General features: G+C 40.0%; 1 protein-coding gene across 1 annotated transcript in view; it reads left to right on the forward strand.

The window, feature by feature from the left end:
- Positions 1-14,519, forward strand: part of b4galnt4a (beta-1,4-N-acetyl-galactosaminyl transferase 4a) — a 169,375-nt gene that overhangs the window by 42,256 nt on the left and 112,600 nt on the right. Inside the window, exon 2 of the mRNA XM_061721462.1 lies at positions 3,806-3,918. Coding sequence (XP_061577446.1) covers positions 3,806-3,918 — 113 coding nt within the window. The remainder of the gene's footprint in view (positions 1-3,805; positions 3,919-14,519) is intronic.

Consider the following 14,519-nt stretch of genomic DNA (forward strand, 5'->3'; position numbering starts at 1 on the left):
GCAAGTTCCATCACAGTTTGGGCACTGACCCCCCCCACCCAAGTTGTTGCAGCATGGTCCACTTGATTAGTACTTTTGCACATCCTGGTCTTACAGTCCTTTTAACTTGCCATAGGAAACTATACAACGTTGGTTACACACGGCACTGACCACTTGGCTGCAGAACCACAGCTGTCCGATCAGCTACCGCTCACCTGAGCACACTACTAGACTTGATTTCTACTTTCATTCAGGACATGCACAAGTGCAGTGATGTGCATAAACAAATGGAATCATTATAATTTGTCCTGAACATCTGTCCACTAATACTGTAACATGAATAAACACAGAAACTACAGGTACTTGTTTTTAAATAATCGTCTCTTTGTGGAACCTTTGAAGAATATATTAGCAGTAATGTATTATTATTTTTCAAATCCATATAGAATTTTTCATTTTTACAACTGTCTGCATATATATTAATGGTTAGTACCATACTTTGGTAAAACTATTTTCAATGAGATATTTATGCATTTTGATTTTGCAACAGTTTTCTTCAGGTGCGACAGGACTAAAACACTGATGTGAAACATGAAAGGACAAGACAGTGATGGGTGCAGAGTGTGTAGTGTGGTGATTACTGTGGTGTTTGTGTGATGTGCTGTTGTGTAGGAACATGAATGTGTTGCAATAAAAGCACAGTTGTGCTAACAGAAGATAAACATATCAAAGAAAAATTACGTGTGTGAATGACACAGGCAGCAGTGATGTGTAAGCTGATCTGAAGGCTGATCTGAACTGAGGTAACGAGTCAGAAAAAAATATTCATAATGGTATTTGGGTCGGTTTCGATCGGGCTGATAAGAATATTTATTGCTCTTTGAAAATTAATATTTAAACACAATTTTATAGCATAGAACAATTCAAAAGCTATATATCTCATAAATACAAATAAATCATTGGGTGATTGGCAGGAAGATGCAGCATGAGTTTACAGCACAGGCGTGCGTGACACGAGGCAGATCATGGAGACCGTCAGGGAAATGTTGAAGATGGTGAGAATTGAAAACAAAAAGATACACGCACAGAAAAAGTAAAATCCAAGAAAATTGTTGCTGTCTTTGAGAGTGGTCTATTCAAAACGTATTTTCACAAGGCAGTGTTTCAGACTTTCGAAAGACTTTGGCTGGTGTTTCAATTAGTGGTTTTGTTTCCAACTCTGATACTGGTGATATTTTCTCTGTGACTAACCCAAAGTTGAGCACAGATAAATATCTGTTTTGCATCTGGCCTGCTTAGTTATTGGTTTTACACAGATATCACAACATTATGCAATCAGCCTACCATTTTGTGGGTTCTGTTCTGTGAAATGTTGGCCAGGATGCTTTTATGTTTTTATTCTAGACATGTGATTTGGGGGTTTGAAATGGCCTTGTTTAATTTCCAAGTGGTCTGATATGCAGCTTTTGTGTTCTGTCTTTTATGCTCATTCATATCCATGATTATCGCTTTCATGAATGATGCAAGGCAAAAAAGGAGCCTCACCTTCCTCCCTGGTGCATTGCCTTTAAAAGATGCAGATAAATGGTTAAGAAGAGAGGTATTGCCAGGTGATTTATGCAGTGACTCAGCCAGCGTTTACCCAGAGGAGGCAGAACTAAATAGCAAATTGACACTTAAAGACGTGAAGTTGTTTATTTTTCCATCGGGTAGACTTCAGGTAATTACCACACTACAGTAACAGCTTGGCAAACAGCATTTTTTCCCCCCCTTTTCAACTAAGGAATATGCGTTTGATTTTCACATCCACTTTCATAACTTTTTCCCAAAGAAAGGGTCTAGGTGTAAGATCAAAAGCTGGAAGTTGACATCTGCTTATTTTTGAGTTTTCAGTAACATGGAAGTCAGAATTTAAGTGAGACAAAGTCTAGCACGGCCACTCTTTGGTGTTTCCTCTTTGATCTGGTGGAGCTGTGATAGAGCCCGTAGGCCATACTTGGCGCCCATGTCAAATTTGACAGCTTTTGTCACACAGATTCCTGTACAAATTGGCCTTGTTTGAAATATTTCCTTCACTCCCATTTGCTGATATTAGTGGTTTTGTCTCCCTTACACTATCAGTGATAGAGATGGCAAAAAAATGATTCGTAGGCTAATTCAGAGTGAATACAAAAACCTCTCCGCTGCTTCTTTCATTCCATAAAAGAATTTTCTCAGATCAAAGCATTATTATTTATTTTTTATTTTTTTTACAGTTGTCAGTGAATCAGTGATTTTGCAAAGAAAAGTAAAGAAAGAAAGGAAACTATCTCTTCGGATTAAATATGGATAATTTGCTTTGTACATCCCCTGAACATGTTTGAGATGAACAAGTTCACTTTTACCTAATTTTACTTTGTGTGTTTTTGACTTCGATCGTTCTTCATTGAAGTTCATCTGTCTCTCTTTACTTCTCTGTGGGCCAGAGTGGAACAACTGAACCCCCTGTAGTTCTTCAGCCTCCAACAAATCATCCACGGCTCAACCCCTCCACCCCTCAACCACCCGCGCCCCATCCAATCCACTCAGACTCGTCATTAAGGCGACATATTGGAAAACTATTAGCTCTCATTAAGCTTTATAGTGACCTGTTGTACCCATTCTGCATTTTAATCACATCCCACTCCCTTGTCTGTGTGTAAGCATGCGCACAACTTAATGTGTGCGCGGAGGCATGCATGAGTGCATGCTACAGCCACCGTGGTCAGACAGACAGTAATGAACCAATTTTTACTGTAATGCATTCTGGTTCAGGAGACCGCAAGCCCTCCAACCAAGTCCTCACACACTCAGTCACTCTCACTTTTTATGGGAGAGTCAATAACGCAGGCGCCACCTTTTATGGCAGCTCATCCAAGCTGCTGTAGTGTTGTGCATTCATGAACCATGTCCGCCAAATGGGATCGAGTGCGGAGCAATACAAATAAAAGAGATTGAAGTGAATTGGGTATGGATTCTGTTTTCTTTTTTTTCTCAGCATGAACTGGAAACCTTTACAGAACCCCTTTAAGTGTCCATTTGGTTCTTGTAACTCCAAATAACCAGGCTTTCATAAAGTGCTGAATATCCTATAACTCCTCGGTATTGAATTGTGCTCCAGTTTGATCACCCATGACAGAGCGCGCGTGTCTGTATTTGTGTGCGTTTTTCTGGCAGAGAGAAATGTCATTCTATCAACTTTTGCTCTCTGATCACGAAAACATACATACACTCTTCCACACGCACATGCACACACTCTTAGTGGGTTTAGCTTTGGTTGTTCACTCTCGGCCAAGGCAACTGTCATCATTGTGCATTAAAACTCCCATAATCCATCTGTGGCGTGACAGCACTTCAGCCTCACAGCAGGAAAAGCTTTCTTTGCTTCTCTTCATTTTTCTGATAACTTCCCCTCGAACCCTACTTCCATCCCCACCTCACTAAATTTCCCCTCTGAACTGTTTTTTCTTCTTTCCTCTTTTTTTTATTCTTCTGTCCTGCCTCCTTTCACGTTTGCAATTACACCTACTCTTAACTTAATCTTCTTTTCTCTGGAAACTTTTATCAGGGTTCGATGGCACTTGAGCGGTTCAGTTGGACCAAAAATGAGTGATGCCCCAACATCTTTTTTATGACTGAAATGGAAGTATTCATAATTATAATGAGGCTATTAATGACGGTTATGATAGAAATTAGAATGACAATAATGGTGTCCGTGACGATTAACATTTAAAAATGATGATGAAGGCAGGGATAATGCTGCTTACTTGCTTTCTGAGCAGTGTCCATGTTTTTCGCTTTGGTCCAGATGGAGAGAGACAGACGGAGGGGACGGACGCCAGTCGAAAGAGGGACACTCGCTCCTCCGCCGGACATCACAAGGGCGAGGACACCAGTGACAGCAGGGAGGACGAGGCAGGAGTGCGTCTCTTCCTTTTTCTCTCTTTTCTATCTTGAAAACTGAATTGGTGTGATGTCCAGACATATCCTCTCTCCCTTACTCCCCCCCCACGATAAAGCAAACACTAGGTTTTTTGCTCTTTTGTGTAGGAGAGGTTATCTCGGCACAAACAGCCACACTTCCCGTATAAACTATTGTCAAAGGTTTTTTATTAGTACTGCAGTGGTTCAAAACAACAGTCCTTTTCTATCATTATTAAACAGATCAAAGCTTTTAATGAAAAATCTCAAAACAGACGAATGCAGAAGACAAAGCTTTAAAGCTTTAAAGAGGTTATATCCATGGTTAGATTTTTTTACGCTTTTGTTATTTTTGCTGGGGCACATCTAATAGCTTAGTCTCGTGGCCCCAGTCATTTAAGTGAATCCTACGGATGTTTCCAGCTCTGTAAAGCCACCTCTTAAATTTCATTGTGAATACACTGTGCAGTTTAACCTCCTCTTCTTTCGTTTATTGTTGTCATGCTTTTATGGTAAAAGATGAAAAATTAAATTGATCGATATTCAAGAGCAGGATATGAGTTTGGTCAGCCACAGATGGTAAACACACGACGCGCGTCGTCTTAAACCACTAAAACATTCAGTCACTTCAATTTTAATCTTTTTTTTTTTTCTTTAATCTAACATGAGCTTTACATAGCTTTAAAGCTTTAGTTCTACAGGATTTTAAAGGTAGACCACATTCAACTACATGTTAAAAGAATAAGTTCATGCTTCCACTGGGATGTGATTATTAAGAATATTTCTCCATCAAGTTCTCCACATTGGCTTCACTTGTTTACAGCTTGAGATGAACTTCTGTTTCAGATGGATAACAATGAGGCACATTCATGTAAAAACATATGTAGTCTTTTATTACATTGGCTTATTATTTATTCAATTAAAAGAAACTAAGCCTAAATTCAGAGGCAACGCATTCAAAACTGAATATGCACCACATTTACTATGTTGTAAATCCACCTACGGCAGCAAAAACCTGCAGCAGTTGTTTTCTATCAGTCTCTTACATTGTTGTGGAAAACTTTTGGCCTATTTTTGTAGTGCAAGCTTACTTCAGTGCATTGAGGCCTGCAGGCGGTCGTTTATGCTCAGCTCTCTTAACGTCTTGACACAGGATTTCAGTCAGGTTGAGGTCTGGACCTGACCAATCCATCTGCACTGCCATTATGCTTTTCTTTCTCAGCCGCTCTGCTGTAGGATCGCTTTCCCTCTTTATGATCCACTTTTAGCAAAGCTTTAACTGCAACCCACGTTTGACTCTGTAACACAAACGTCAATCCAATAACTTGCAAGGTTGCCCCGGATGCTGTGATTGTGAAATGTGCTCAAATCATCACCCTTCCAGCGCTGTGCCTTACACTTGCTATGAGGCGTCTGTGCTGATATGCTCCGTTTGGTTTTCCGAGCATGGTCAAACATCTCCACTTTCATTGTTGTGGAAGTTTGATGGTTGGTTCACATGTGACTTTGCAAACATAATCCATGGTGCCAGTTTGCTTTCGGAGAGAAATGACAAGCCATACTTATGCGATCTTTTTCTGATTGTAGCTTCTTTTTTTTTTTTTTAAGTGAGCAGTCCGCATCTTTTCACCAGACAGGGTGGGGCTTCTCCGGCCGGACGTAGCGCGTGGAAGGATCACGTTATTCTGGCCAGATCCTCCTCACCCCATCTGGCGCCCCGGTTGGCCAGAGGGGGCATGTGTAGCCCAGGACTGTGTGCATGTTTTTGTGAGGGTAGCTCACATTGCTAACCAAGGGCCAACCCCACCCAGGGTGTGGGCACTGAAGTCATGGGGGAACTTACACGCACTTCAGCGCCCACAGCGTCCCCGGCGGGAATCGAACCATCTGATTGTAGCTTCATTAACATTTGACTTGCTCACAACGATTTCTCTTACCAGTACTTGCTCCGACCCAGAGGTAAAACCTTGACTCCAGGGAAGATTGTCAACCGTCTTGATTGTTTTTCACTTTTATTTGTTGTTGTTGAGGCCTCAACTTGTTTGGAAAAATGGGTTTGATACCATTACGTATTGTACAACAGCCATTACTGATATCTTTCTTTTTTCATATTGAGTTAACACACACCTGAATACTCCAGACCTGCAAACTGCTGAAACCTCTGCCCTTTATAGAGGTGTTCTCACTTTCTGATGATTAAGTAATGGATCTGAAGGATTGGCATGCAGTTAAGGGACCCTGGCCAGCTATAACTACCTGCAACCACACATCCAGCTGAGCTACATGGAGCTTTTCTTTGTTTTTCTCTCTAGAATTATTAATGATAGAGATGAATATGGCATGTGTTGCTTACCCGATGTTGCAATTACTTGGTAAGGACCTGAGGATATTTATTACGTTCTTATATGTAAAATTAGAATTGAAAATTCATGTACAATGTTTTTGTGTGACTTTATTTTGCCTGGAAGGTTTAGTTTACATTAAATCCCTTTTTCGGTCCGGAAGTATCGATTTTTCAGCACAGCTGCTTATTTCGCTGATTTGCTCTCAACAGGAAAATAGATTTCGATTCTGAAGTCAGTTAGAAAATCACTGAAAATATACCTGTGCTTGTACAACATAGATCTGTCACAGTCACAAAATGTACTGCATTTTGTGTTGTATTTTATTATATTTTCTTGGATAAATTGCGAATAGCTTTTCCCCATCCATTTTCGTAAAGGAAAAAAAGACCACCTCACCACTCTGGGGGTTCTAAATTCATCACCTGGCCTTGAGGCAGGTAATTTATTATTGATGTCTTCTTCCTGAACCTCACTTGACCAGATCATGTGTCACTCATGTTGAAAGGCAGCCTACCTCGAAGGTATTTGTAAACCCACCTGGAGCGCAAAACAATCAGGCTGCAGAGGCAGAAAAATCCATGTTTTCTAAAAGTTTAGCAACTATTTGGCTCTAGACGACCCATGAAGAGAGAGGCTGCAGATGGAGGAGGCTTAATCTGACCAGGTGCTTCATAGCTAGTTTCGACCATTTTGACTTTAAGCAGCTGTTACATGCTTGCTGGACACTTGTCAGCATAATATCAGCCATGAAGAACAGAACACTGCTACCGAACTTCTACTTTGAGCGAAAGTGAATGAGACGGTTAGGAATTTTACTTTCTTCACAGCTTATTAAGGGTCCTAATGTTTTTATTCTGTTGGTTTCTTTGTTTTATCTTAATTGCATCATTTGTTCACAGTCAGTGCGGTTACATGCACATCTAAATCAAGCTATTGGCAACAATCTAGCTAAAGATTAAACTGGAGTTTTAGAGATATCTGAGTATACATGTTCGAGAAGACAGTCGATTATTGAGTGAGGTGCGTCCGACTCCGCGACACTAGGTGGCGCCACACGCACTTTCGCATTGGCACACTGTTTTATTATTCTTCCGATACAATTGGTAAACAAGCACGAAGAAGAACAACATGCAAAAAAATGGATGCTAATGATGCAGCAGCTCTGTAAATTTTGTGCATAGTAAGACTGATGATGTTGCAGGTAAGATGCACGCAAATCTCCCTCTTCTGTTACCATGCTGTGATCATAGACATCATATAGAACACGCTCATATATATATATAAAAAGAAATCAGGGGGGGATGGTGGATTTTATCATATGGGGTTTACAAATATTACAAATAGCACTGACCAAAACACCTGAAAATTTACTTGAAACAGGTGAAAATTGTCAAATTATTTGTCAAGTTATTTTTCTGGTGATGACTAAATGTTGAAATAGCAGTAAAACCACATTCATTGATGAAAAGACAAGAGATGGAAAGGACGGATGGCAGTTTTACGGGGGGGGGGGGGGGTGATTTTGACAGTTTTTATTTCAGGAGGGGAGGGGGAGGGGGGGGTGGCATCCCCCCTCAACTCAAGGACTGTGTATATATATATATATATATATATATATATATATATATATATATATATATATATATATATATATATATATATATAGTCATGCTCTAGGGCAACATGGCAAAACAAGGAGTCCACACAATGGTCAACAGTTTTAAAGTATATAGTAATAGCCATAACCTAGTGTGAGATGTGAGGATATCAGTAATCAGTCATGTCTGCAGTGTATGGATGTGTGGAGTGTTCTGGGTGAGTGTTGTATAAAAGGATGCAAAAATGGGAACTTAAATCATGGTAAAGCCAGGTGGCAGAGGTCCTGCTGCATGAGAGGATAGAGAGAGAGCGAGCCTGTGGAGAAGGAGCTCCCTTTATACTCCACAGGCCCCGCCCACCACAGGTGAGCAGGATTGGTCTGACGGCCTGCTCTGCCATCACAGAGGCTGCATGCTAGCCTACAGTGTGTGTGTGTGTGTGTGTGTGTGTGTGTGTGTGTGTGTGTGTGTGTGTGTGTGTGTGTGTGTGTGTGTGTGTGTGTGTGTGTGTGTGTGTGTGTGTGTGTGTGTGTGTGTGTGTGTGTGTGTGTGTGTGTGTGTGTGATGTATATCCAGTGTTTAAGATGTGTGTTACGTTGTGCCAAGTATGAACAATAAACAATAAAACCCGCCAAACCATGTTTTTTTTATCAGTGCTTCACGGATGATATTGAAAACAAATAAAACGAGTGTTATTTAGCAATAAATTGTTAATTAAATGCGCTGACCGTTCATTGCTCCTATCAACCCGGTTAAAGTCCATTATACTGAATGGAGCGAATCACCACTCCAATATGGCGGCGGTTACGTTCAGCCCATGAGCGGTTACGTTCGTTGCTCAGTCTAGTGTTCTATATGATGTCTATGGTTGTGATGCCGTGACTGTTGTCATTCCTGCTCCCGCGGCTCGTCACTTCCGGAAGGGAGAGTCCCGGGGCAGTCAGTAGCTCGGTTAAGCGTGGGTTGTGTACATGCAATAATAACTCGGATTAGGACCGCATTATCTGGCACTAAAAGCTCGATTCCAAGAGCTTCAGTCTGGCCTGGCTAAGGTGCATACGTGGATTTTAAAAATTCGAAATCGGTCGGATTAAGGCAACAATTCGACTTTCTTTTACTGCATGTAAACATACTGATTGATTTCTAAAGTTGAAGTGCAGCAGAGGTATGAAAAGTAACACGTTTAGCATTATTAGTTAGTTTGTTAAAAATGTAGCTTCTGATATTACTATTGTACTAACTTAGGCCTTTTCTTATTTAGCCTTTTTTTGTTTTTTCTTTAACTGTTATAGAACTAAATTGGGCTAAAATGAAGCTTTTTCTCTATGTTTTCACGTTGATGGGGCAAGGTGAGAGCTTTACACAGACCTTACACCCCCTGTTTTATTATAAAGGGGAAGATGTTTTGAATTTTTGCCATTGATAGTTTTCGGTGCTTCATGTCAAGGCCTCCCCCATGCCATTGTCAGCCGGCTGGAGTGTTGCCTACACTGATAAGACTGGCAGACGAGAAATATTGAAATATGCAAAGCAATTAAATACAAGCCCCAAAACTCATATAGCTTAATAAATGAAGCCTGTCTGCACAAATAAATGCTTCTTTTAAGCCATTCTAGCCTTAATGGTGTTGGACTTGATGATGTTTGTTACTTTGCTCATGAGTATTATCTAGAAATGTACCAAAAGAAGGCATTACTTCATGGCTAAAAATTGCATTGGTATAACTGCTTTAGCTTGCATATACTATTTTGACAGAACAAATGTGTACAAAGATATAACCACTGTCTAAAAAGATCCCATATAATGATAAAAAAATATGGACTTTAACATTAGTTTGCATCCACAATATACAAGCAGTGGTTGCAGGACTTAAAAAAAAAAAAAAAAGGTCCAATCCCGAATGGCTGTGGGAACCAGTAGAGGGAAGAAGGCGATATATCTTATTTCATAAAATGCAGTCGTCTTCAAAATTGATTTAAGTAAAAGCTATAGGAAATGTGCTCGAAGAGATAAGAGTTATGAGGGGAAGCCGGCGGGTTTTTTTTTTTGAATAGCATGCCTCCGAACTCAAAACCTGTTTAACGGTGTTAGGACGTCTCTTCTGTAAAACCCAAATGAAATCTGCTCTCAGAATATGTCAGGCTTGTGCCCTGAAACTCCAATATTCTGCTGCACTTTAAGCACTTTGCTGAAGTTACTGAAATGTGTCAGGAAGTTTAGAGCAGCTCTTTATGAATTTTAATAGCCCTGCCTCATATGCTCCTTAAATCGCAGGTGATAGATTCGGCTCGCTTCAAATAATGATTACTTAAAATTGCACGGTAAACATGCACTTAGTCATCATAATTACATTATAACCGGCAGAAACTTCTCATTTCAGGGATGGGTAGTGTATATGACTGAGCTCTGTTTGTCCTTACCCTTTGTGTGTGAGCATGTTAACACTGCATACCCGTAAGACTCTATTCTTGTCTGTTTCCTGACTGCATCTCTCTCCATTCATAAATAACGAGCCCATTTAGAGACTCTTTGTTTCAGCAATCTTTGACGTCATCTTGATTGCGTGTGTCCTTGCTCATGTTTAATGTCTCTGAACATGTTACTCTTTTAACACTTAAATCTCAAGGACATCCAAAGCAACCTAGTCCGGTCACAGTGGGGCTGCTCCAGTGAGAACTTACAAAATGACTAAGGTGTACTCTGTGATTTTAAGTCTAGTGGGCAAGAGTAAGAGCAACATGCCAGTATGTCTCGATGGCTTAACAAGACGGCGAGATGAAATTTTACCGTGTCGAATGTGGGTCATGAGGACCGAGTCTCTCCTCTCGTCTTACCTCTTTCATTTTAAAGCTTTGCAAAAGCTCTGCTTTGTTTTGTGCTGGACAAAAAGATCAGTCATGCTGCAATTTCAGTAATCTCAGACAACAGACATCAAAATGCATTGGAAGAAAACAAACCCCAACTCTGCCCTTGGGAAAATCCATTAAGATGGCCCAAAGTCAAGATGTCAAACCGATTGGAAAAACTGGAAGGAACGTATTGCAGTCAAGCAATACTGACGGCAGGGATAGACAAGGACCCTGTCCTTCAGTTGTTGAAGGAATAAGATGTAATTGAATTACCAGAGGTTTAAGTGAAATGAATATAGTAGTCAAAACTACATTTGTTTTGTTGTCAGAAGGACTAAGAGTTGTGACACCAAAGAGGGAACAGAGGGAATGTTTATAGGGAAGTGTTTGGCGTTACGACTGAAGACTGAAGGGATAGGGTATAGATGATGGAGGAAAACAAAAGAAAATTATAGCAGGTACGATGAAAAGCAGATCCTCTGAGCCCATTTCTGCCTCTGTGAATGACTGCAAGTGGGTAAAAGATATTTTTCTGCTTGTAAATCACAAAGATTGCTGCTTAGATAGCTGACAAGGTATGTGACAGTCGGTAATTACAGAAAATGGCTTAGGGTGGGATTGTTTTTTGTCTGCGTGAAAGACACGGAATATCTATCTGGCCACCTGTTTGTTTTTCTTTCTCTACATTGAAATCGGCTACAGATTTACACCATCACAGCACGGGCGCGTACGTGTGAGAGATAGAGAGAGAAAGAGAGAGATGCTGTGCACCGTGTGCATCTCATCTCCATGTATGTATATGTGTATATATATATATATATATATATATATATATATATATATATATATATATATATATATATATATATATATATATGTATATATATATATGCATGCATACAGTTTGACCTTGGAGCAGATGTAAGTTTTGTTGTGTATATGTGAGAGTGAAGCTGAAAGTGCTCCAGCCCTCTTGACAGTCGAATCTAACAAACTTAATTAGGACCTGAGACAGATTATGTTAAAGGAGACTAAAATCACAGAAGAACAGAACAGAAAGACACACAAAGACTGAAGATTGTGATGGAAAATGTGTGTTACTGATAATGCATTGGTGTGTGAGGGAAGTGATGTGTGCAGATGAGTGTATGATGCTTTGTGGTTATGTTGGATGTAACCCCCCGATTTGTGCAAGAGCTGAAGAGGTCAGAGCTGAAGACACACATACAGCAGTTGGTACTGGTGTGTTGGCATTATGGTTATTTAATGCGAGGTGTGTTTTTGTTCATATATTTATATGGGAATGTGAGTTGTTAATATAGATGAGATAAGGATCCTTTGCTCTGCATTTTGTATAATCCTGTCAGTTTAAGATTGCTTTTATGGGTGCAATCCTTCGTCTCACACACCTGGTGACAGGGAGCAATGATAAAAGCATAACAGGAAGAGACTGAGATGAAAAGCTTAAGGAAAGTTAAAGATAAATGCAAAAAAAAGACTGGAACAACTGCAAAAAATAAAGAGGGTCAGCTATAACATGGATTCCATGCATGTTTCAAAGACCATTTTTTTCTACAGTCATTAAAGTAGCCGTATTATAATCCTTATCAGCCATCTAATTTTTCATATCTGGTACCTCTAGACTAGCGTTATGCCGCCGTAAATCCAAAACTCTTTAATTATATCTGAGTGACCAACACTGAATCACAAGGAAGGGCTCTTCCTGAAAAACTGAGTGGATTTGGCTCAAGTGTTTGATGAGTGGTCAGAATCTTGGAGGTGACTGATAGGCAGAGCACATGGTTTATGGATACGCACAGCTTCTGCTGCCACTCAGGCACACACATTTGTTGTAGATCGGCATGTTTTCAACACTACTTTTTCAATATTTCCCGGATATTACCCATGCACCTCAAATTCTACTGCAAATGTTCAAACCAGAAACAGTTGCAGAATATGAAAGTGGACAGCACAATAAACCACGACAACAAAGATTACAGCAGGATGTCTCTGTTTGGTAGCAACAGTCTTTGTCATCAGCCTTCGGTTGAAATACTATGGATTATGTCGTCTTTTATTCACTCACTGTCTATAGCCCATTCACCTCTGTTTTCATCTCAAGGCTGTTGTGGAGCAGGAGGACAGGACCCAAATGCCGGAGTAGAGATGGCAGGGATTACAGGCAAAGTCTTTATTGAAACTAAAAGCGCTGCAGTGCAGGATCCAAAGAAATAAAAACAAAACGTTCAAAAAGAGGCGCATGCAAAACGGGTTACCAACAAAAACTGAAGGCTAAAATCCAAACACGACCTAACATAGAATATTACAGAGCTAACTAGAACACTCATGATTACAAACCAGCACCAGACAGAGGAGGAAACAGACCTTAAATACCTATGAGGATAAGGGGGGAACACTGGAGGGGATCAACACAAGGTGCAAGCAGCAGACACCCGACTCTACAAAATAAAAGAGGAACTATCCAAAGAAAATACATGGGTACATAAACTAAGGAAAACAAACAGCACCAAAATACAAAGGGAACCCAACCCAGAAAATTAAAATAAGACTTGACGAACTCATAACTGAAACAAACAAATACAAATAGAAAATACAATTCTGAAAAATAAATCGTGACTTGCTGAACTCATAAAAAAGGCACTTTTCATGGAAAACAAGTTAAATACAATTAAGGACAATCCCATTCAGACTATTACATTCCTGTTTAATCCTTCTCTTACTGCCAAGAAACAGAAATGCTAATGATGCTGTTGCCAAACTTTTTTTGAGGCCATAATTGCCAACAATTGAGGATGTCTTGGCGTAATAATCAGTGAAATTGATTGCTTTTTTTTTTTTTCTTGCAAGCTTGGGGCAGACCATACAATTATGAGACGTGGCCTCTGTGGTCACTGAAATGCTGGTGCAGGGTAGTTGTCAGCATGACATAGTGTATCACTTGTGGTCCATACTCACAAGCTTCTAGTTTTGGAACAGTACCTACTTTCCACTTTTCTGCAAAGGCAGAAATATACAGACTTTATAAAACAGTCTTCCATGAAGTCTGTCAAAGGAAAATAGGAAACTTTCTCTGTTACTGATCTGGTAAAACAAACAGCATCCGCTGAGCCATGCCACGACCAACTTTCCCTCACAAATAAAAATGCTTTTATTTTGGAGGTATCTTGGAAAGAAGTACTAGCAGATCCATCAGGATGGAAAATATACTCCATCCTTGCTGTGCAGTTGTAAGCATATGACTTTTAAAATCACTGCTGAAGCTTTTGCTCTTGTGGACATACCCCATTTGGAGAGTATGACTATACCAGAAACTCACCAGAAACTCACCAGAAACCCATCTAATGAATCCATTTAACACTATATTGACATCAAAAATTTCCTCTTTACTGAACTCTCCACCAAAAATCACCTGATTTTTCGGACTCATGAGTGGTGAGTTGAATATCTCCCACTTTGGAGCTGTTTCTTTGTCATTTAACCATCAAGGGGCGTTAAGGGTCACAAACACACTGCCAGTGTACTGAGGGTTAAAAAAACATTCACTACAAATGTATTTTTTGATGATTTTTACATGAGGTAATTAGGATCTTGGCTCACGTATCAATACCTATGACATCACACATACAAAGTGTTGTGCAGCAATCGTAGGTGCTCTTTTCAGAAAGACTTCAGAAAGTCAGTAGACTTGAAAAGTCGTATTAGCCAAGGTAAAGGCCAGCAAAGTTGTGGAGATGAAGGGTGGAAAGAGTAGGACCAGAGTGTGGAGCAATTTCAGAGAAGCATTGAGA

The sequence above is a fragment of the Cololabis saira genome, chromosome 5 (assembly GCF_033807715.1).
Source record: "Cololabis saira isolate AMF1-May2022 chromosome 5, fColSai1.1, whole genome shotgun sequence".
Classification (NCBI taxonomy): Eukaryota; Metazoa; Chordata; class Actinopteri; order Beloniformes; family Belonidae; genus Cololabis; species Cololabis saira.